The 24,332-nt window shown below is 40.6% G+C and overlaps 1 protein-coding gene across 1 annotated transcript in view; it reads right to left on the bottom strand.

Annotated features, from left to right (window-relative positions):
- The window catches only part of LOC124615400 (protocadherin-like wing polarity protein stan), a 357,491-nt gene extending 333,449 nt beyond the window's left edge, over positions 1-24,042 (bottom strand). Inside the window, exons 1-4 of the mRNA XM_047143245.1 lie at positions 23,764-24,042; positions 21,232-22,646; positions 11,585-11,898; positions 1,212-1,378 (exon numbers count right to left, since the gene is read on the bottom strand). Coding sequence (XP_046999201.1) covers positions 1,212-1,378; positions 11,585-11,898; positions 21,232-22,539 — 1,789 coding nt within the window. The 5' untranslated portion in view covers positions 22,540-22,646; positions 23,764-24,042. The remainder of the gene's footprint in view (positions 1-1,211; positions 1,379-11,584; positions 11,899-21,231; positions 22,647-23,763) is intronic.
- Between the last annotated feature and the right edge of the window lie 290 nt (positions 24,043-24,332).

Below are 24,332 nucleotides of genomic sequence, written 5' to 3' on the forward strand. Positions count from 1 at the left end.
ATAATTTTGTGAATGATGATAGTGGAAACCTGAAAGTTGATGCATTTTTCTCCATCCAATTAGCGTGGAGACAGGTGCAAGGATGGATATTCTCGCTGCAACATCATTAAAATCGTTCAAACTATGGAATTGTAGACCGTTTTACAAGCGAGCCCATATCTAACATATAGACTGTTGCCCATCAGTTATGAACTACGAACCAAAGCACAATAAAATTCTTGGCAAATCTTAGTTCCGATTTCTTTGTATACAAGGCAACCCAACAGAGCTACACCTGTTGTGGGCCTCCATGGCACAACAGATAATATGTATGATTATGAAGCAGATGGTTTTAAGTTTGAATCCTGGTAGGGTTGTAAAATTTTTAAAATGTTATGTGAAATACAAAGATAGTATTATCAAGAAATGATTGTGGCAGTTGTTTTGATGCTGGGATGTATTATATACAGTATTACATTAATTTCAGTCTGAGAAATGGACAGCTGAGGACAAATGCATTTAATTTGTGTACATACATTCAATATTTGGACAGCATTGCAAGTTCAAGCATGCAGTCAAAACCCTTTGATTTTCTGAGCTGTCTCTGAGCTAAAACTGAAGTACTGATACAGATGTTCCTAGCAGTCTTACGATTACTTGTTTGTAATTAATCATTACATTGTGTGCATAAATAAATTATATTTGCACATGACAAATCTGTGAAGATGGACAAAAACATTAGTTCAGTAAAATATCTTGAGAGGTTCATATTCCCACCTCACATCTTTTCAGATGTGGTAATTCTTTTACCCAATAATGTCCCTTTTTCCCAACATATATAACAAACTCTTAGCAAAAATGATACTTTTTTTTAATGTGTCAATTCCTCATAACAAAGTCTTTTATAGTTTCAAAATTCTGATACACAACCACCAGATACAGCACTTAGCTTTGTAAGCTGGTTTCTAATATTTTGAGCCCCCGGAAGTAGCTGTGTGTGTCTGCAAAGTAATCTTCAACAATTACCGCAAAGGCATGTACTCCTAAGTCTTTACAGTGTTATTTCTGAGAAATCATAGATGCATAGGACTTGGCAATGACTATATGGACAATAGAAAGGAAGTAAATTTTTTTGCATAATTTTCTCAGAACTCAAGTGAATCACATATTAACAAAATTTTAATAAATATTGACAGTTCTGAACACAGACCTTACTTTAATGTAATAATTACCTTGTGCGCGTATCACCAGTCTATAATTTCGAGTTGTCTCATAATCAAGAGGTTTCATCAGAGAGACTTCTCCACTAAGACTATCAATACTGAATTGATTCTGGGTATTTCCCCCAATGATAGCATATCTTACTGCAGCATTATTTCCTTGGTCAGCATCTACAGCCCTGTTAAATAGACAGTTGCATCAAATGAAACAATGAACAAAGTAGATAAAAATGCAGAAATATATGCTTCATGCTTGCGAATAATAATGAAAGCTGTACAACTCGCATCATGATTATATTATGCTTCTGAGGTCCCATAACTATAAACCTTTGTGGCTTCCTTTTCATATGAAGCTGGTAAAGAAAATAAAATACAAATTTGGTTTTTCTGGCAGAATGCAAATAATTTAGGAGTAAAGTAGATCACTCCCTGAGTAACGCGCGCGCGCACACACACACACACGCACGTGCACACACACACGCTCTGTTACAGCTGAATACACACTACTGAAATTGCTGTTCAAAGAGTAGGCTTGAGTGATGGGTGGAAAAAGAAAGAGGTTGGAAACAGTAGCAGGGGTTGGGGAGAGGTACCTGACAGCTCGGTCAGAGGCAGTAGATGGCTAGGTTAGGAATGAGGGAAGGAGAGGCAGCATGTGCACAAGCTAGGACTGTGACACACAGGCATTGGAGCCAGTGAGTTCATGCCACACACAATGACGATGACACGATGGAGTGGATTGGGAGAGGGTGACAGGACAGAGAAATAGGAGACTGTAGGACAGAGAGTGTGGATGTAGCTGGTTAGCAGAGGTCAGGAGAATTATAGAAGCAAAGGATGAGTTGCAAGGATAGCTCCCACCTGTGTAACTCAGAAAAGCTGGTGCTGCAGGGGAGGATGCAGTTGAAGCAGCCACTGAAGTTGAGCATGTAGCACACCACTGTGCCATTGGGTGATCAACACTGTTCTTGAACACAGTTTGGCAGCAGCCATTCATTCTGATGGACAGCTGGTTTGTCATGACCACGTAAAATGTTGCAGTGAATTTCCAGCTGGGCTGGGATATGACATGGCTGCTTTCACAGGTGACACAGCTTCTGAAGAGGTTGGTAAAGCCTGTGACAGGACTGGAGCATGATGTGCTGTATGGGTGAATCGGACAGGTCTTGAACTTGGATCTACCACAGAGATATGGTCCCCGACCCCTATGGCAAAGATTTTGGAGTGGCATAGAAATGAACAAATACTGTCCTGTCTGGGATTGTGGTGGAATACTAGTTTAGGGAATAGTCAAAGCTGTGTAAGATTATGTGATAGGGGAAGCTCCTTTGCAGCTTTTTCTTGGGGGTGGTGGGAGGATTAAAAATGTGTGAAGATATGATGTGGGAAATCTGTTTGCGAACTAGGTTTGGGGGATGGTGTCTGACTACACAGACCTTTGTAGGACCTACAGCATACTGGGCAAGAGACTTCTCATCACTGCAGATACACCATCCACAAGTGACCTGTCTACTAAATGGGAGTAAGAGTTGTCAAAATGGGTGTACTGTTGATAGTTAGTGGTTTTAATATGGGATAGAAGTATGGATGGAACCATTAGAGAGGTAGATGTGGCAAATTGGTCTGACAATAACCAAATGAAGCAAATGTGACAGAAGGTGTTGAGGTTGCAGAGGAATGAGGATAGGCTGTCTCAGTACTGGTTGCAGATCATGACAATATAATCAGTGAACCTGAACCACATGAGGGGTTCAGGGTTTTGGGGCACCAGGAAGGTTGCCTCTAGATGGTCCATAAACAGGGCCCTCATACCAAAGATACAAACCTCTTCCTTCATTGACTCTCAGCCATCTTCATCCCATTACAAACTGGATCCCTACTAGTCAGTGTTGATGCCACCTTCCCCCACGTCAACATCCATCATGCCCATGGCCCTGCTGCAACTGAACACTGCTTCTCCCAAAATCCTTATGACACCAAACACACTTCCTCATTCCTTTCACATCTTACCAATTACTACTACTCCTTTGAGGGGAAGATACAGCAACACATTCGTGGCACAGCCACGAGCACCTACATTATCATCTCCTATGCCAACACGTTTATGGGTCATCTAGAGTAAATCTTCCAAGACCCCTGAAACACCAAATCCTGTGTGTGGTTCACATTGACTGATGATATCTTCATGATCTGGAGCCAGGACCATGACATCCTCCACAATATCAGCATCTTCTCTCCCATCCACTTTGTCTGGTCCTCCTCAGCCCAACATCACACCTTCCTGGGCATTCATCTCAACCTCCCTGATGGCTCCATCCATACCTCTGTCCATATCAAGCCCACTAACCACCAACTGCATCTTCATTTTGACAGATGTCAACCCTTCCACACCAAAAAGTAACTTCAGTTCATCTGATGCTTTCACAAAGGTCTTCATAGACAGGCACTAACCACCTAGACCCAGACTGCCAGATATTTCCCGCACTCCTAATCCTCCTCCCATCAGCCCTAATAATCAGATGCAAAGGACCACTGCATTACCCTGGACTGGAACAACTGAACCACTATGTTTGCCAGAGCTTTGACTACCTACCATTATGCCCAGAAATGAGCACATCCTACCCATGATTCTTCCCACCTCTCCTAAAGTGAAATTCCACTGACCACACAAGCTACGCATCATCTGGGCCCATCTCTGTGGCACATCCCACTCCCATGGAAGATGCGAGTACAAGTCCTACCAAGTTCACCCATCTGGCATATCCTACTCTAGTCCTGTCACAGGCTTATACTATCCCATCAGAAACAGGGTCACCTGTATAAAGAGCCACATTATACACCAGATCTGCTGCGATTTCTGAACAGCATTTTATGTGGGCATGACAACCAACCAGCTGTACACCAGAATGAATGGCCACTGCCAAACTGTGGTCAAGAACAGAGTTGACCACCAAATGGCCCCAACAAGCTGCTGAGTGCAACATACTCAAATTCAATAGCTGCATCAACACCCATGCCAGCTGAATCCTCCCCTTCAGCACCAGCTCTTCTGAAATATGCAGACAGGAACTATCCTTGCAAATTCCCTTTGCTCCTGTAATCCTGCAGCCATCAGCCTCTACTAACTCGCTGAACCCACAACCTCTATCCTACAGTCTCCCTTCCAGTTCCAGTACCTGTGTGTTGCATTCCTAGCCCATGTATCTGTTGCCTCTGCCTCCCACATTCCTATCCTACACCCTACACCCTACACACCTTCTGCCTCCATCCAAGCTACCTGTCACCCCTTCCCCATGTCATCCTCTTTTCCACCTCTTTCTCCCTATACCTATCTCCCCCCTCCCCCCCCCCCCCCCCCCCCCTCCAACATAACATCTCAAAACAGAAAAGTGAATATTAAAATTACATTCCATATATTCTGTCACCTGAGATGCAACAGAAAAGCATTTTGTTGTAAACTGTACACTACTTTGCACCATTCATACAATAATGTGTTTTATAACAACACTATCTTTTTTGTTGTTAATCAATAAAATGGACGTAAAAAAATTAATATAGGCAATTTATGCAATAAATCACAAGTGTTTATTTACCAGTCACTGAATGAAACAGATATATGACCATGGCTAGGCAGGTGTCCACACAAATATTTAAAAATTTGATGGAATCTAAATTTCAAATTTATCTACAATTTCTACATCAGAAAAATGCAGAAAAGAAGGAAATGAAAGATTAAGGTGCATAAGTTCTGAGTGGAATGAAACAGGATGTCAAATTCATAATTAGGAGTGACATATAATGCCAGAAATAAATCCAATAGCTATTACCAGGCTATTGGTCAGAATGACTGGACAACTGCAAACTTGTTTTACACACAATATCCTGTTCAACAGCACCCTGATGACGTTAATAGGATCCTGGTGTCATTTCTGTTGCTATGGTTATGCATAATATACCATCCAAGAAACTTCCTTCCAACTGCTTGTGAACAACAGTGGTGGGAATTTTCTCTCAGGATGTACTTTGCTCTTACCATTCACCTGCATCCTAATTGACAATAGTCTTTTCACTTTCATGACTGGGAAAATTAACCATCAGCTACAAGTGAGGAGAGACTAACGGCCAATAACTGTGAGAGCAGTTAAGGTAAGTTTATTTATTTTTCATATTAGCCCTATAATGACCATTCCACAACAGCCTAATGAGCATTACATTAGTTATTTAGAAGATAAGCAAAGAAGGTATTAATGGCAGGGTTGGTTATCAAAACACTGCATCCTAAAGAACAAGCTGATGACACTATACCCAATGTACTCGAGAAATCTTAAAATAAGATGCCTCTATAAATAAGGAGTACTGTAACAGGAGATCAAACATTGCTTACTTCACTGGCATGCACAATAAAACCTATAAGGAACAATATCTGAAGACAAAATTATGGTGAAGCATGGAGATGTTACGATACTTGAAGGTGAGCAAGACAATTGCATTGCCCAGTGTCAAAGTTAGGACAGTATGCTTTAAACACAGAACAATCTTCATAACATGGTTTGAATTGCCCAAGCATGCAACAGGGGTCCTCTTGACAGTCCTACATTCTGCTTTATGTTGATTACTTTCAAAGTACTGGAGTGAGAATGATACAATATTCTTCCTATGGTTTAGATATTATCTACAAATCCTTATATAACTGCCCTCGACCAAGAAAAATCTTAAACAAAGGCTGTTGCGTATGGAGGGCTGTCCCCTGCATATTTCCACCACCATACTTATGTGTACGTTTTGTGGGCCAGGTACAGCCACTACCTCATGTGGGAGGTTGTTTATAAATAAAAGTTGAGGTACAGAGTACAGTCAAAGCCTCTTGCAGCTACCACAGTGTCCGGATATGCCAACCAGTCCACTATGTTGCAAGCTAGCTGCCAAAAGCAGCACTGTGATCGTGGGAGCCTACTTACAGCCAAGGGGACATGTGTCCTCTTGACACTGTTGATGTGTCCTTCCGCTGGCTTACTTTGGTTAGCACTCCACCTCTGGAGCCAGTTAAGTTCCGGGCTACAACGGATCAAGAACTGCTCAAGTCTCCACAATGAACACCGCCTGCCACGGCCGCCCCCCACCAAATTGTTGTGCCACTTTCACTGTGAACCACATCTGCCACTGTGCTTCCAACACTCAATACCGAGGGCACTGCTTCGCCATGCTTATCAGTGGCTGCCTATAAGCACCTCACCTTGTTGGTCCATGAAAAACTCTCTTCACTGCTCGTCTAGGCATTGTTCAGTTATCAAGTTGTGAAGATTTTTTACTCTCAGAAGTTAACTTTCTTTAATTCTTGTAATAAACAGCAGTCACTGCAAAATGTGCATTTTTCTACAAACAGCAACACTGCTCAGTAAAAGATGGAACATTGGCTATAAGGTAAAGAGGTTTCATGTTGCTGCATTCTTCAAGTGTGTTTTTGCTGCATTTTGCTGTGACTAGTTAGTTTTGCTGGAGCAGGAATTTCGTTTTCAAGTTGGTTCAAGTGGTTTTCAAGGGGCTGGATTGTTGCTTGTGTACTAGTTCTTTCTATGGGAGAGTCTCTTTTTGTTTCTTGTGTTATTACAGTTTGTAGGCTGTGGTGTTCATCGCATTCCACAATTAATCCAACAAGGCAAGTTTCTCAGTTTTCTCAGTCTATGCATATTTGTGAAAACTTTGTTAGTAGTTGTCTTTTCTGCATAGTTTAAGTGGCCTGTTCAATTGTTGTACACATGTGAATTCTCTTCACTGATGCTGTTGATCTGAGTTTCTTCAACATTTCAAGGTTCAAGTTTCAGTTCAGTGGCAGCGTACTTTCATGTACAGCTTTGTGTGTAATTTTATCTTGTCATATCTGCCCCATTGACTGGGCTATATACTGTCAGCAGGTGGAGATGAATTTTCTTGCATACAGCATACATGGTACGCAGTGCAGTGCTTGTTTTATTGCACTGGTACAGAAATCTTTCAGTTGTGTTGTCAGCTTTTCCAAGTCTCATCAGCAGAACACAGACTATGACTCATTGTCAAAACAGTTGGATGCACATTTTTGTACCAATAGTCACTTCCACCCAAGGAAAGTGCACGCCTCGTTATGGGCTCTAGGCAAACAGTTTCCCCCACAATGTTTGAGGGTGCTTGTCCATGAAAAGTGTTAAGACAGTGTGACAAAGAGTGTTGTGTGTATCAAAAGGAGACACCTTCAGTCAGGTTGTTTGCAATGTTGTTGCACCATGCAGCTTGTTGTGTTGGGATCATTTTACTGTGTTAATTAGTGGTTCAATTCTGTATCTTCCATGCAAATAGCACTGAGATTCACGAAGCTGCTATGCAATGTTTATGTACTTTTTCTATTCTCGTCTATTAGATGTCATGGGTCATACACCCCATGCTCAGCAGTCTTGTCCATTGTATCGAAGTCTTGTTCAAATTTTCATGCCATGTCTGGATTCTGTTTCTGTTTAATGTTTTGCTTCAGTTAATTGCTTGTGGGATGCAAGGTCGTGTTAAAGTTCTTAGCCACATGTCCGTCATTTCTACGAAATATGTTTGCACACTGGCTGACTGTACTGTTGTTTAGTTTAAGTTGTTTGGAAGTCAGTGTTGGCAGCCATGGTGTGCCTCTTCCCTTGTGTGTGATGCTTCTTTGAGTGGGTTGCACCATCTCTTTCTAAGGCAGGAGGGATGTGGTGTATGCAGGGCGGCCCCCTGCATATTTTGGTCACCACACTCACATGTATGTTTCGTGGTCAAGTACTGTCCCTACCTCATCTGGGAGGTTTTTTGTAAATATAAGTCAAAATACTGGGTACGGTCAAGCCTCTTGCAACCATCACAGCATTTGGGTGCACCCCTATGTGGTATGCTGCCACTGTACATAGCGATAGTGTTGCGATCATGGGAGCCTAATTAAGTCTGTGTGGTCACTTGTCATGACACTGCAGATATACCGTTCCGCCAGCATTACTTAGGTTAGCATTTCACCTCTGGAGCTAGCCATGTTCTGGGCATAACTGAATCAGTAAACACTCCACAATGGACCCTGACTGTCGCAGCTTCTGTCACTCTCACTGCCCAATTCGTTGTGCTGCCTTCGCTGAGTGCCACATCCACCACTGCACTTCCAACAGCCGCTCCTAAGACCCTTCTTCACTGTGGTTATGAGTGGCTGCCTATGAGCTACTCAACTCATAGAACCATGTAAAACTCACTTTCCTGCTCCCTGACATGTTGTCCATGACAGACAATTTTCTGTTATTGAGTTGTCTAGTCTACTTTGTTTAGTTCCAATAGTAAAAAGTTGTCACTGCAAAGTGTGCATTTTGCTAGGTCCAGCCACATCACTCAATAAGGACAGAACAGAGGCAGTCTGCTGATAAACATATAAATAGCATTGGACAACAAGCGCATCCCATTTCCAAAAGAAACAAAGAATGGCTTGTCTAGTGATTGCATTCATGACAATGATTGTGATTCAAAGTGCCATAACATTGAGGTTTTCAGTACCTCTAGCCTCTTGAAGTCTGTGGAAGATGGTACAAATAAGTTGTCAGATTTCTAATCTTAGTAAGCCTCTCATCTTGGTTAATTTCTATCACATTTCACTTTCATAAATAGGGTTAAAATGAGAAGCAATACACTCACTAGTAGTGTGTTACATTAGCCACTCCTAGGTGAATTGCTGTTGTGAAGGAAGGCAATGCCTCACCACACTCCCCACTGATAATGTATACGTCAAGTTCACTGCCTGGATATCCATGTGACTCAGTGTCCAAAGAAATGTTATTGAGATTTCTGTTCCACGGAGGTCAAATATCATGAATGTTGGGGACCAGCAAATTCTGTGCACAGCAATCAACTCAAGGAGTCCCTACATACAAGGAGGTTCAGGGTTGGTAGCATTCTGATACATTGGAGAGCTAGAAATTTACAGCTCTCAGTTCTACAGCTAATTTGCTGCACTTATTTGATAGAGAGCATTGCTCATAACTTTCTGCCAACTGCACTTATGGTAGAACAGGTTAATAGACTAAACTGCAAAATAGCACTGGGCAACAATGAAAATGTTTCGGGCTTAAAAATAGTAAATTTACATGTATTTCCATCTGCTGAATTCAAAAATCACCATAAAAATGATAGATTAGCTCTTGTTTTGAAGATAAAGTGACATTTCATTTTTTAGAGAAGATTTTAAATTTGGTGGATTTTTTTTCTGAGTTGGCACACCTGTCAAATAACAAAACACAAATAATCTTCAGCTGTTTGTAAGTCATAAACATAGATACTGTTGCTGTGACTGAGAATTACATGTTGTTCCTACTCAAATTAGTGCAAAATTTCTGGTTCACAAGTGCTTTTTTAGTGTAAAATTTGTAAAAATGCCACAAAAATGTGTAAATATGGTGAATAACTTTTGTTATATTTGTGGTGAAATAACATTTTCTCACAGAATCACAATCTGACGCCTCTTGTAAAGACTGCCTATTAGTATTATTTTGGTATGAAAGTAGTGGACCAGGATAACTCTTGGCTCCACATATATGTTGGAACACGTTTAGTTACACTGCGAGAATGGCTGAAAAAGAAGAAACGATCAATGGCTTTCGCAGTGCCTATGATTTGGCGGGAGCCTACAAACCTTACAGATGACTGCTATTTCTGCCTGACTCCACCTATAAAGGCAGGATTGTCTATGAAGAAAAGAAGAACAGTTCAGTACCCGATTTTGAGGGAAAAGATGATAAACTGCACATACTGAGTCAAGCGGAATTGAGTGACCTCATTAGAGACCTTGGCCTGTCAAAGGAGAATGCAGAAATTCTTGGATCTTGAATACAGCAATGGAATCTTCTGCAAAGTGATGTGAGACTCTCACAGTACAGAAAACGTCACATGGAACTGCTTCCCTCTTTTGAGAAGAAAAATAATCTTGTTGTTTGCTGCGACATTAAAGGCTTGATGAAATCTTTGAATCTGAACCATGATCCAACTGAATGGAGGCTATTCATAAACTTCTCCAAGCTTAGTTTGAAAGCTGTGTTACTTCACAATGGGAACCTTCTCTCATCTATTCCTGTTGGTCATGCTGTTCACATGAAGCAGACATATGCAAATATGACAGCTCTCTTGGACTCAATTAAATATCATGAACACAAACGGAAAATCTGTGGTGATCTAAAAATCATTACCATACTCTTAGGAATGCAACTGGGTTACACAAAGCATTGCTGCTTCTTATGTAAGTGGGACAGTCGAGATACAAAATTGCATTATATTAAAGAAGACTGGCCTGCAAGAAATCTTCACCCTAGTGAGAAAAATGTCGTTCCCAAGCCTCTTGTGGACCCAAAAGACGTTCTTCTTCCACCCCCGGCATATCAAGTTGGTTTGATGAAAAACTTTGTCAAAGCTACGAACCACGAAGGACAGACCTTTAAGTACATAAGAGAGAAATTTTCGAAATTAAGTGATGCAAAAGTTAAGGAAGGCATTTTTGTCGGACCACAAATAAGAGAACTTGTAAAGGATCCTGCATTTGATCAAGTTTTGGAGGAGAAAGAAAAGGAAGCTTGGGAAGCCTTCAAGGATGTTGTTCATGGATTTTTAGGCAACAAAAGAGGTGACAACTACAAGCATTTGGTGACAGTGCTCCTGCAAAAATACTGTAACCTCGGATGCAACATGACCCTTAAGATACATTTTCTCCGCTCCCACCTAGACTTTTTCCCTCCTAGTTGTGGAGCTGTTAGTGATGAACATGGTGAGAGATTCCATCAGGACATATCTGTTATGGAACAAAGATATCAGGGCTGTTGGAATGAAGTAATGCTTGCGGATTACTGTTGGTCTTTGTGTAGGAATTCTGCGCAACTCCATTACAAGAGGCAAGCTAAAAGACGACGAATTCAATAGGCCACCACATGATTCTCATCTGCGAAGTATTTTTCCAGCAATTTAGAACTCTTAGCACGTAATTACCAGTTAAAAAAATCAAATGCACTTTCATTGTTGTTAGCATATATGTAAATAAAATGTATCCATTTCTCTCAATCTATTAATATGTAATGCTTCCACCTTGTGGAAAAGAGCTAATAAAAAATTTCATTGTCATATTTGTTTTTCTCGACCCAAAATTATTAGGAATTGCCTCATGAAGTGCTCAAAACATTCAAAAATTATTTTTTGTTTCCCAGTGTAATCTGTAAGAATCTGAGAATAAAGCCAAACTGCCAAACTTTTTAAATGGCAAGTATACACGCTGCACATGGGCAAGTTTCATTGTGTCATGCATCAATGCACATAATCAACTTCCCAAGACTATACATTATGTTAATTTCTTTTTTAAAAATAAATTTACTTACTTAATAGTTGCTATCACAGGATTAACTGTCCAATTGATGTTCTCAGGCACTTGTACACTGTAAGTTCTCTCTGTAAACTGTGGATAGTTATCATTGTCATCAAGCACTCTGATGACTACCATTGATGTAGAAGATCTTCGCTCACTTACGGGAAGGCCTTGATCAGTGGCCATAACAGTTAATGTGTATACTTCTGAGCGTTCTCTATCTAATACGGAACGTGTTGTCACTATGCCAGACTTTGGATCTATCCGAAAGACATCAGTTTCTTCTTCTGTGCCACCACTATCTTGTCTCACGATGGAATATTCAACCTGTAAGATAATAAAACCACTTTTATTTTAAAGGAATGAAAATGATAATAGAGTGGAAATGTCTATATCAATGAATACAGTGGAAGCCTGCATAGTGAGCATAATTCATTCCAGAATATTACTCATAATGTGAAACACTCATTAAGCAAAACAATTTATCCCATATAAATTAAAGTAAAATACGATAACACATTCCATGCAGAAAAAGCACTACATGTTTTATCTTATTTATGCCATTTATTCAAAGAAAATTATATATACAGTATTATGTACTTTATTATTCACCATACATAACTAATTATTTTTTATTATGAATCTATCTTATAGTCATTTGTTTCTGCAGACTTGGCAAAAATGTGACACAGCATTATTGTCAAATAAATTTGTAATGCTTTATTGGGATGGTGATTTTCAATGTAAAGTGCAACCGATTCAAATGCCTCCAGCATTTCTCTTATTGCACCAAAAGATTGCTGCTTTGCTGTTACCGCCACCTCCTCCTCCTCCTCTGACGAACTCCTCTCCACTACCTCCTGCTGAGAAAAAAACTACTCCATAAGCTCTTCGGTGGTCATTTATTGGGTGTGAACTTCCATAAGCTCATCAATATCATTGTTGTCCACTTCCAGTCCCAAGCTCTTTGCCAAAGCCACACTTTCATCAATCACAGGCTCCACAGCTACTGACTCAAATGTCTCCGAGTCATATTCAACAACGCAAACTGGCAAAAATTCTTCCAAGCAGAAGTGAGAGTTCTCTTGGTAACCCCTTCCCATGCCTTTTCCGCCATCTTGATGCAGGCAACGATGTTGAAATGATATTTCCATAACTCTCGAAGAGTGAGATTGGTAGCTTCTGTCAACTCAAAGCAATGCTCGAAGGATGTAGTAGTGAAGAGCTTCTTAAAGTTAGAAATAATCTGCTGGTCCATAGGCTGGAGTAATGGAGTGGTGTTGGGAGGAAAAAACTGGATCTTTATGATTTGAAATTCTTCAAGGTGGTAATCATGTAGGCCTGGAGAATTGGCAGGAGTGTTGTCCATAACATGCAAGACATGAAGTGGCAAATTCATCTCAAGCAAATATTTTTTTACCAAAGGACCACACACATAATTGAACTAATCACAAAAAAGATCACTTGTCAACAAAGCCTTGTCAGTTGACCTCCACATCACATTTAACCTGCTCTTCGGGACTTTACACTTCTTGAAGGCTCTCGGAGTTTCTGAATCGTAAACAAGCAGTGGTTTAATTTTCAGATTTGCACTTGCATTGGCACAGAACAGCAGTGTGAGATGTTATTTCATTGACCTGTGGCGGGCAATGCAATCCTCTGCTGTTATGAAAGTACGCTTTGGCATCTTTTTCCGTAATAGATCTTCTTTTTCCGTAATAGATCTGTCTTGTCACAATTAAAAACCTATTGCAGCAGATAATAATCAGAACCTATGAGCATCTTGAAGTTGCTGATGAAGTTCTTTGCTGCCTTTACGTTGGAGCTGGCTGCTTCGGCGTGCCTCACACTGCAGTAGATGCCGGTTCTTTTCTTAAACTTCTCGAACCACCCACAGCTTCTCTTAAAAATTTCTTCAGCCGCTGATGCTCCTCAAGTCTTCTTAACAAGGTCAGCGAAAATCATTCTCACCTTCCCACAGATGATGTTCTCATTAATAGTGTCACCTTGCAATTGCTTTCAATTTATCCATATAAGGAGCAACCTCTCAGCATTGTCCAGAATACCAAACTGCTGTTTAGATAATCTTGTATCCTTTGATGCTTCTATCTTCTTACTCTTGTCCTTGTTCTTGAGGATAATGCAAATAGTTGATGTAGATCAACTGTATGTGTGTGCTAAATAAGCAACACTCACATCATGTTCGCGTTTTTCAACAATTTTACGTTTCATTTCGAAGGTCATTTTCTTTCTCTTATGGTCATCTTCTTGTGGCTTTGTCTTTGGGGCCATTTCTGCGATGGTTATTAAAATTTGCACCAAAAATACACTCCTGGAAATTGAAATAAGAACACCGTGAATTCATTGTCCCAGGAAGGGGAAACTTTATTGACACATTCCTGGGGTCAGATACATCACATGATCACACTGACAGAACCACAGGCACATAGACACAGGCAACAGAGCATGCACAATGTCGGCACTAGTACAGTGTATATCCACCTTTCGCAGCAATGCAGGCTGCTATTCTCCCATGGAGACGATCGTAGAGATGCTGGATGTAGTCCTGTGGAACGGCTTGCCATGCCATTTCCACCTGGCGCCTCAGTTGGACCAGCGTTCGTGCTGGACGTGCAGACCGCGTGAGACGACACTTCATCCAGTCCCAAACATGCTCAATGGGGGACAGATCCGGAGATCTTGCTGGCCAGGGTAGTTGACTTACACCTTCTAGAGCACGTTGGGTGGCACGGGATACATGCGGACGTGCATTGTCCTGTTGGAACAGCAAGTTCCCTTGCCGGTCTAGGAATGGTAGAACGATGGGTTCGATGACGGTTTGGATGTACCGTGCACTATTCAGTGTCCCCTCGACGATCACCAGTGGTGTACGGCCAGTGTAGGAGATCGCTCCCCACACCATGATGCAGGGTGTTGGCCCTGTGTGCCTCGGTCGTATGCAGTCCTGATTGTGGCGCTCACCTGCACGGCGCCAAACACGCATACGACCATCATTGGCACCAAGGCAGAAGCGACTCTCATCGCTGAAGACGACACGTCTCCATTCGTCCCTCCATTCACGCCTGTCGCGACACCACTGGAGGCGGGCTGCACGATGTTGGGGCGTGAGCGGAAGACGGCCTAACGGTGTGCGGGACCGTAGCCCAGCTTCATGGAGACGGTTGCGAATGGTCCTCGCCGATACCCCAGGAGCAACAGTGTCCCTAATTTGCTGGGAAGTGGCGGTGCGGTCCCCTACGGCACTGCGTAGGATCCTACGGTCTTGGCGTGCATCCGTGCGTCGCTGCGGTCCGGTCCCAGGTCGACGAGCACGTGCACCTTCCGCCGACCACTGGGGACAACATCGATGTACTGTGGAGACCTCACGCCCCACGTGTTGAGCAATTCGGCGGTACGTCCACCCGGCCTCCCGCACGCCCACTATACGCCCTCGCTCAAAGTCCGTCAACTGCACATACGGTTCACGTCCACGCTGTCGCGGCATGCTACCAGTGTTAAAGACTGCGATGGAGCTCCGTATGCCACGGCAAACTGGCTGACACTGACGGCGGCGGTGCACAAATGCTGCGCAGCTAGCGCCATTCGACGGCCAACACCGCGGTTCCTGGTGTGTCCGCTGTGCCGTGCGTGTGATCATTGCTTGTACAGCCCTCTCGCAGTGTCCGGAGCAAGTATGGTGGGTCTGACACACCGGTGTCAATGTGTTCTTTTTTCCATTTCCAGGAGTGTAAATATTGTATGAACACAAGTTTGGAAAAATGTGTGATCATTAGCTGCACTAAGATCATAGCAGATAGACCGCTTACTCAGACTACAGTACATACTAAAGACATTGTTCATAAGCCACTGCCTGCAATGAACAATGCAAGGTGTTCATGTTGTTGTTTTCTCCCACAGCTGGTGACATCACACTAACTCATCGTTGTTCATTATGCGAAACATTGTTCATTAAGCAAGTCATTTTTTTTACAATTTGTTTTGCTCATTATGCAAATTGCATATTATGGGAGATGCTCATAAAGCAAGGTTCAACTGTATAGTGGACTTTTATACGGACAAAATGTTATGGTTGATGCCAAATCTGTTATTTTTCTCTTAAAAAAGGTGCCCAACTATCAAGAACCCACAGCCAAATTCCAAAAACAAAAAGAAAGAATGATGTGATAAATGAAAGTTATTGAAAACACATTCAATGAAAATCCCCTAGAATAAGTTAGCTAAAGACAGTACTATGCGTATTATCAACATAATATAGATGTCTGTTGATAACCAGCCCAAGAAGAAAAATCACAATAAAGTTATAATTACATTCTCATGCAGAATTATGTCGTAGTCGACATAAACACCAAAGCATTGCGAGATATTTCAGGTTCTCTTGGCATAATAGATTAATAGTACGTCTTCAGCTCTTCAGCGCAGTAGTTGTTTCCACTTTATTGAACATTTTGACAGCCAACCAAGTCATCAGTGCTGTAAGCTGTGTTATTTTGTATACTCACTCCTGGTTTACAACCAGACTGCTTAGTAGTGTAGGTGGCACAATGTTATTTACAGCCAAGTTCAACTCTTGGTGTCAGCTATACCCTTTGGTGCTCATTTGCCTTTCAGAAGCCACACTGTTATTCCATGAAATACACTTCACTCTGTGTTTCCCAGCTCTGAGAGATGAGATGATCAGTGAGAACTGATTTGCATGGTTGTTTCACATTCTTTTGTTCCATGTGTCCACATCACAAACAAACATTGTTCCCATATTGACAGAAACACTTTGGCTAGAACTTGGGATATTCTAGTGTGTTTGGGTCAAGGGTTCCTTGCATAGGTTTAACACTACAGGTCATAAGATAACTCATTGCTACACCATTGGTTTGTTCATAATACTTTCCATCAAACAACTTGCCTAAAGAGTTCAGTAAAAAAAATCATTGAAATATTTTCCAGTTATGGTACTTCCAACGGCTCAGAAAGTGTGTTCTCATAAAGAATACCAAATTGATGCTGACCAAAACTTAATACCTGTTTCCTGGAGCCAAAATTGACTGAAGGGGTTTAACATATGGAATAAAGTACAAGGGGTGTTCAGGAAGTAATGCAATAGAATTTTTCTTGGCCAATTTTGATTTTTTTTAATGACATTTCCAGTAACTCCCTGTATATGACAGTGCTGTACCCAATTTCCAAAATCGTGTCAGTAACTGAGGTCTGTTTCAAGCAAACAGCAATTATTGAATTTCTCTTGCCACAAAACCAGACCATCACAAATATTCAAAGGCATTTAATGAACATCTATGGACAATGGGCAGTGGATAAAAGCGTGGTAAGTAGCTGGGCAAAGCATCCGCCATCAACAGAATAAGGGGAGAGAAATCTGTCTGATTTCCGAGATGCAGGATGGCTGCACTCAGCTGTGATGCTTGCGTTGTACAGGCACTCTTATCCGAGGTGGACTAATGAATAACAATTAAGCAACTCAGTTCTCAGCATGACATCTCTGTTGGCAGGGTTTACACACTTGTACACACCTGGGTTCTTCGGTAACTAAATGAAAACCATAAATAAGAAAGAAGGAGCATATGTGACGAATTGTTTGCTTGTTTGTTATAAGGTAGTGATTTCTTGTCAGACATCATCGCAGGCAATGAAACATTGCTTCAACACTTTCAGGCTGAAGCAAAACAATAGCCTCAGGAGTGCCACCACACAACGTCTCCTTTGAAGGTAAAGTTCAAAACAGTACTCTAGCTGGCAAAGTCACGGCTACAGTCTTCTGGGACTCTGAAGGGGTTATTCTGTGCACTGTCATCCCTCATGGTCAAACATCAATACAAATGTCTATTTTGAAACTTTAAGAAATTGAAGAAATGTTTTCAGCGTGTTCATGGATGCAAAAATGTGAAAGCACTTCTCTTTTCCGTGATACTGCAAGGCCATGCACATCTTCACCCCCAAGATGAAATCACAAAATTTTGTGGACTGCTCCTCTTCATTTACCCTACAGAACAGATCTCACATCTGATTTCTATCTCTTTGGCCCATTGAACAATGGACTCCACAGAAGTCCATTGTTCTACAGGAGTCCACCAGGCAAAACAGTAATGGTGGGAACGGTACTGAGGCTAAGACAGATGAATACAGCAGTACAATGACGGCATACAGGATCTCGCATCAAGATGGTGAAAGGACATAGACCTGAATGAACACTAAACTAAAAACTAGGGTTTTGTAGTCAAAGGGAATTGGGCAGCAGGATGGTGTATTTAAATTATGAGTAAAACTGTGCTGCTCTGAGGGGGGAAAATGTGTTGGATTACTTACTGAATGAAACTTGTATATTCCCAGATTACTCACAAATTTTGTTAAGTATGATTTTATGGGATTGTTGACATCTACAATCATCTGTGGCTTCCGGTTTTTTCAGTATTTCCATTACAGTCTCTGGTCAACCAAAACATTCTGTGACCATTCATGTTGCCCTCCTTTGAAAACCGTCAACAACCCCTCTTAAACCTCTTTGGTACAGATCACTTTGAACAATATCCTGTGATGCATCACACCAGTGTTTTGGAAGCAATCTCCTTTTTAGAATGTTGGTGCTTCTCCAACATGCTACCAATGAACGAAATTCAGCAAAATGCTTTACCTATGACTGAACCTAAGTGAACATATCAGTTCATATCTCTATTGTTACAGTCAGGTATTTGTGTGAGTAAATTGCCTGCAATTGTGACTCACTGATGTTTGTAGCTGCAGGATTTTATTTTATTTCTTTTTTTTTTTTTTTTTTTTTTTCCCCATGAAGCATTAAACCTTACATTGCCTAATTTTAAAGGAAGAAAACACTCCTCTACAGCATGCCTGAAATTACTTCTACTTCTGTCACTGACACTCTATCCCACATAACATGCTGTCCCCTCTGCCAACAAATCCTCAATAAGTCACAAATTTTGTTTGATAACCTATATGAACATATTTTCATTTAATGGTGTGGTACCATGTCAAATGTTTTCAAAAGTCTAATCAATCTACTCAACTGCCTTGATCAATGGCTTTCATGTTGTTAGTGAGAAATTTTTGGGTTGGGTTTTGCAAGACTGTTGTTTTCGGAATCCATGGTGGTTGGGATAGAGGAAGTCATCCTGTTCGAGAAACCTTACTGTATTTCAGTTCAGTGTGTTTGGTAACAATCTGCAACACACACGTGCCAATGATACTGGATGGTAATTTTGTGTATCACTTTAACTACTCTTCACAGGTGTCACTTGTTCTTTCTTTCAACAACTGGGCACAGTTTTCTGTTGGCAATAACTGCTATATTATTGGTAAAAGAGAAGTGACATAAACTCAAATTCTGTACATAATCTGATAAGGATTAAATTGGATATAAGCCTTGTTCAGTTTAAATGATTTCACCTGTTTCTCAATGCCACCAACAATAGTATCTGCTCATCTTTGCAGTGACGTAGAAATTAAACTGGATCAGCACTTCTGAAACTTCCTTAAATGGAGTTCTCCATTTCCGTTTTTGCTTTGTTACCCTAAGTTTTAATTCCTTTATCACCCGTGAGCACCTGGGCACTAACTTTGATGCTACTGACATCTTCCTCTTTCTTTCCTGAATGTTATCTTCATGGGGATCACAGATATATATTTTTTTAATTTGGAAATGTTAGTCATACAGAATGGGCAGATGACTTTCAAGTCACCACCACCTTTGAGTTTGAGAGTTTGTGTTCATAAATACATTAATACAAGGAAAAATGAGCTCCACTTCCCTCTAGTGAACTAACTTTGTCATGGAAAAGAGTGACATACACTGCTAAAAATTTTCTAGCAGTCTGCCCACAAAAATAAAATTTCTGACATTTCAAACATAGATTGCAGCAGTCTGTCCATAACAACTCCTTCTGTACCGTGGAGGAATTCTTGAATAGAAATACATAACCATTGCAAATCTGCAAACGGCCAGAATACAGAAATTTTGATATAATGTTTTCTTTAATTCTGTATGCAATCTTTTGTACACTTGATACAGTCTGCATCATAATGTATATTGTTAATATGATCTACGGACAATGAACCTAAGGTGAAGATCTCTGTGCCACGGGTAGACAGAATAAACAGTACATGTAATTTAATGAAATTGTAAGTTCTCTTCAGGAGTCATTGTGAAGTCAAATGAGAGTGAACTGATCTAAGGAGATAAGAAAGGAAGTAAATCCAATAATCTGCATGGTTGGGTTCTGTATAATCCTTGAATGCAACATTTATATAATTTTAAAATATAATTTTAATTATAAATAAAAATGAAGACTTAAGTCTCAAAATGATGCAGTTCCAGACACTAACCACACAAGAAACACTGTATGCAGTATAAACCCACACAATTTTAAAAGTGGGGTGGTTGGGTGGTCAACAGAAGGAATCAGCCCAATAACAATAACAAGTGCAATGCTTGTTATTGCATGAATGTACCAGAGTCCTGATGAGAAACTATATCTTTAGCATGAAATACTAACGGGTAAAAGTTACTTATTGGTTCCCCCTTTGCATTTTTCAAGATGGCACGGACGTAAACTTTCGGATTTGCTACCAGTCATTTTGTAATCACAAGAAGATTTTTCGCTTTCACATTCACTGACTTTGCCATCGGACAACAAAATTGTCACCTTCCAACCTAACCTAGATCTAGGAAGCTTTCAAAGCAATTAACTTAAGGATCTTTTGGGGAGAAGTGGGGGAGGCAACTGACTCTGGGCCAGATAAAAGGTATTCTCTTGATAAAGCTGATTCAAGAAAAAGGAAGTGTAATGGGCAACAAAAGCAGATTTTCAAGAATATTCATTGTAAAGGCAAATGGGAATGAATTGCTCAGATTAACTGAAGTCTTTGATAACATCATTTCACCTTCCAACTTAACCTAGGCACTCTTCTACACTCTATACCAGCATTTCACATCAAATAAGATCTCGTATTCACATTCACACAAACAAATTGTCACCTTTAAAATGGACCTCAGGCTATGCTATAGATCAGTCTGTCACTGCAACTTAGATTCCAAAACAAAATATAGAGACAGCAGGCACCAGCAAGCATCAGACTCTCACTCAACAATCCAGCATAGCCAGCAGAAGAAATGGGTTTAGTACTTTGATGTTTGAAAAGCACCTAGGCCTTTGCCACAGATATAGGACTGGTTACTCATTTTGGTTTAATACACACAAAACAAAGTAATAAAATTTAACACAATGATATATTATACAATCACTGTGATTTGGTACTTCGCACGGGAGACACTGGGAACAGAAGAATATGTAGAATGTCTTACAGTCAGTTACAGAAGCCCCTGAACAAATGCCTACATACATTACTCAGTGGTGTCACCAAGATATGTATCTTAAAGGAGAATGTGCAGTTGTAGTCTCTACAGTTAGTATACCTGAGGTAACTGATTGTTATTGGGCAGGAGGATGTACTTTTACACGCAGTAATAACCTACTGTTATTACTTGATTAAATGAACTGCAGAGTACAGCAAAGAAGCTCTAATACTGGTACACAATACTGTTCCACAATTGCCTTTACTTACAGTTATTTAAAATAAAATAAGCCTACTTACTACTGCATAAAATTATAAACTCACTTGGCCATTTCTTCCAATGTCCAGGTCTGTGGCTCGCACAGTAATTACAGTTGACCCTACAGACACAGATTCTCGAACAGCTGCGTCGTATTCACTTGCCTCAAACACTGGTGCATGATCATTGGCATCGAGAACATTTATCTGTAATGTAGTTGTGCCACTGCGAGGTGGGAAAGAGTCATCTACTGCCGTCACACGGAAATAGTGAACATCGAGTAGTTCTCGATCTAGACTGGTCAGAGTTGTCACCATACCCGACCGTGAGTCAACTGCAAACATTGACTGTGATCGTGAGTCTACAAGAGAAACCATTGAGTAACTAACTGGTGAATTCTCAGGATCTCTTGCTTTAACTGTTATAACCATTGTTCCTGGAGGCTTTTCCTCCATTACAGATGCAATGTACAAAGCCTGTTCAAAATATGGCGACTGGTTTCTCAATTCACGTCTCACTCTGTGAGCAATATCTGTGTCATTTAAATCTTGATGATGATACACTATCTTCAAACGATGCTCAGCAACTGAAACAACACCACGGGTAGTCCTATGATCCTGTGGTTGTCCACCAGCACTGCACTTGTACTCTAGACGCACAGTGACCTTCCAGAGAGGTTCAACAATACACTGATCACAAGTGGAAACCAAATCACCAGCAGACTTTTCAATACAGAAACGTGGATCACTTGAATCCAAATACTGAATGCGACACATTTTGTGGATTGTCAATGGCAGAAAAGATGCTATGCTGTTTATGAACTGGCTTTTCCGCAAGCAGATTGGTCTCCAGCCCTCTGTGCCTGGTATTGCATATGAAGCAAATGTTTCACTAATCCATTTCTTAGCTTCAGAAATTTTTAATTGAATCCTAGTGTCATAATTCACTTGCTCTGTCTCATCATGCTGTTGTTGACACCTCTTTCCATTCACAAATACTCTTAATGGCAAGGAATAGTAATCAACACCACGAGTGTGGTTTGAAAAAGAGTCAATGTAGATAGTGAATAAATTTGAATAATATATTCCATCACAGTCAAGATGTCTTCGAAGGGATACTCTTCCAGTACTTTGATCAACATGCAGTAGCCTATGCACAAAGTTTGCACTTTTGTGTGTGTTTATTTTGTAATGGCGATTGGATCCAAGCCTTGGTAATGTTGCATTGAATATTACACTTCCAGGTGGTTCGTCTTCTGATACAATTATCAGGTACCCATTTCCACAACCAATGAAATTCAGCACAATCACTACGACTGCAATTGCTATGCATGATGAAAGTGATGAAAATAAAGATGATTTTCTAGAAAGCATTCTGGAGCTATCTCATCCATAAGTGCAAGTCCAAACATTCTCTCCCGTTTAAGCAGAACCATGAACAGAGTTCTGCTTGCTTGTGATAAAATTTCATTCCATAGCTTCTGAAAATAAAAACAAATCAAACGTTAGTATAACATAAAAACCGTAAATTTCTTATACTAACATATCACTTTCTTTACATCTTGTAAAATTGCCCATTTAAATTCTATATTCCTGTAAATTTTGCTAAAACACAACCACATAAGAATATAAACATCATAATAATGATCCACAGGAGACACCTGATAGTACAGTACAATCAACTACTCATATCCACATTATTAATATAGTGCTGCTCACTCACATCACATTGATGTACTTGGTGAACACTTGGAATAACTTAAATATTTTTCACAAACATATTAGCTACATCGTTGTAGCTACATTTGATATAACAAATAACGGAGCAACTACCGTGTTATGAGTGAAAGAACAACCTCCCGCTTGCTTGCACTCTCGTTATATACTTCGCGTTACTCCGTTTCTGTCAGCAGGTAAAAACATTATTCTTACTTGGTACAATGACAATGTAAAACATTACATTTTGCAAAAGCGCATTGGCAGATGATCCTCACATAGTCTTAAGAAAACATTAACTTTATGACTTGAAAAGAGTATGTAGTTACAATGAAGCATGAGCTAAAAACTGCTAAATCCCCTCATAAAACATGAAAAGTATATTTTCGTCACTCACTTACATCAACGGCAGAACATTATTGGCGAATAGATGCGAATCAAGCATACTACATATTGCCTAGCATGTTCATGCAGCTAAGCCATAAAAATATCGTTAGTTGCAAATGTATTTTTACCAGAATACTGCCTTGTACATTCACTGCCACATTCCTAAAATAAAGCGTAAATACGACGCGTCACTGTTAACTTTACAAACTGTCAAACTGACAATCGCATGTCATGTTTTGTACCTGTTTTGAAAATAGTGCAACAACGCACTCGGCGATAAAAGTTCAACAGATGGCTGATGCATCATTAGCTGACGAGGTGTGCATAACATCTCATTACAATGCATTCTTTACGACACAAAATGAATTTAAAAAATGCATCACAACACATTTCCTTATAGGTTAGGAAATAAACACTCGGTGTATGACTATGGCCCGACTGTTTCAGCCTATTTCCAGTAACGACAAGCAGCTCCAGAATATGACACACACTTACACTTTAAACAAGTCCTTAGACTTCAAATGACATGTTTTTTCACCCCATTTCATTCAAAAAGTAGTTCATTTTCACTCATCCAGGAAGCGCTTCAGAGGTTGTTGTACGCAAGTCCACCGCAATTTACTACCGAAGCCCAGCCCCACTCCTCTCGCCCGAAAAATCAATGGCCTTCAACTCAACCTTGCCGTTCAGCTCGTCGAGCATCGCCCCCTACACATACCAAAGAGAAACACACGCACACACTCACAAACGCATCTCCGCGTTTCGGAGAGTATTTTGTTGTGATCCCACAACCGGTACCTCTCTGTACCGTGCATCGGTGTCACTACAAGGTTACGGGCATCGCAGTTCATTCGCTGTCTGTCTGCTATCTATCTCTGTTGACTAAGCGTTGTATGACCACGAATTTCCTCGGCTACTGACTTAAGTCTGAAGAACACTGAAAGGTACTGTGGTTTTAATCATAAAACACTAAGCTATCTTCTATGTTTCTGTTTTATAGGTGGTCGTCACTGGAATGAGGCAGCTTCAACACTTTAACTGTGAATACAAATGTAAGAATGATA

Source organism: Schistocerca americana, chromosome 1, assembly GCF_021461395.2.
Source record: "Schistocerca americana isolate TAMUIC-IGC-003095 chromosome 1, iqSchAmer2.1, whole genome shotgun sequence".
In the NCBI taxonomy this organism is placed as follows: Eukaryota; Metazoa; Arthropoda; class Insecta; order Orthoptera; family Acrididae; genus Schistocerca; species Schistocerca americana.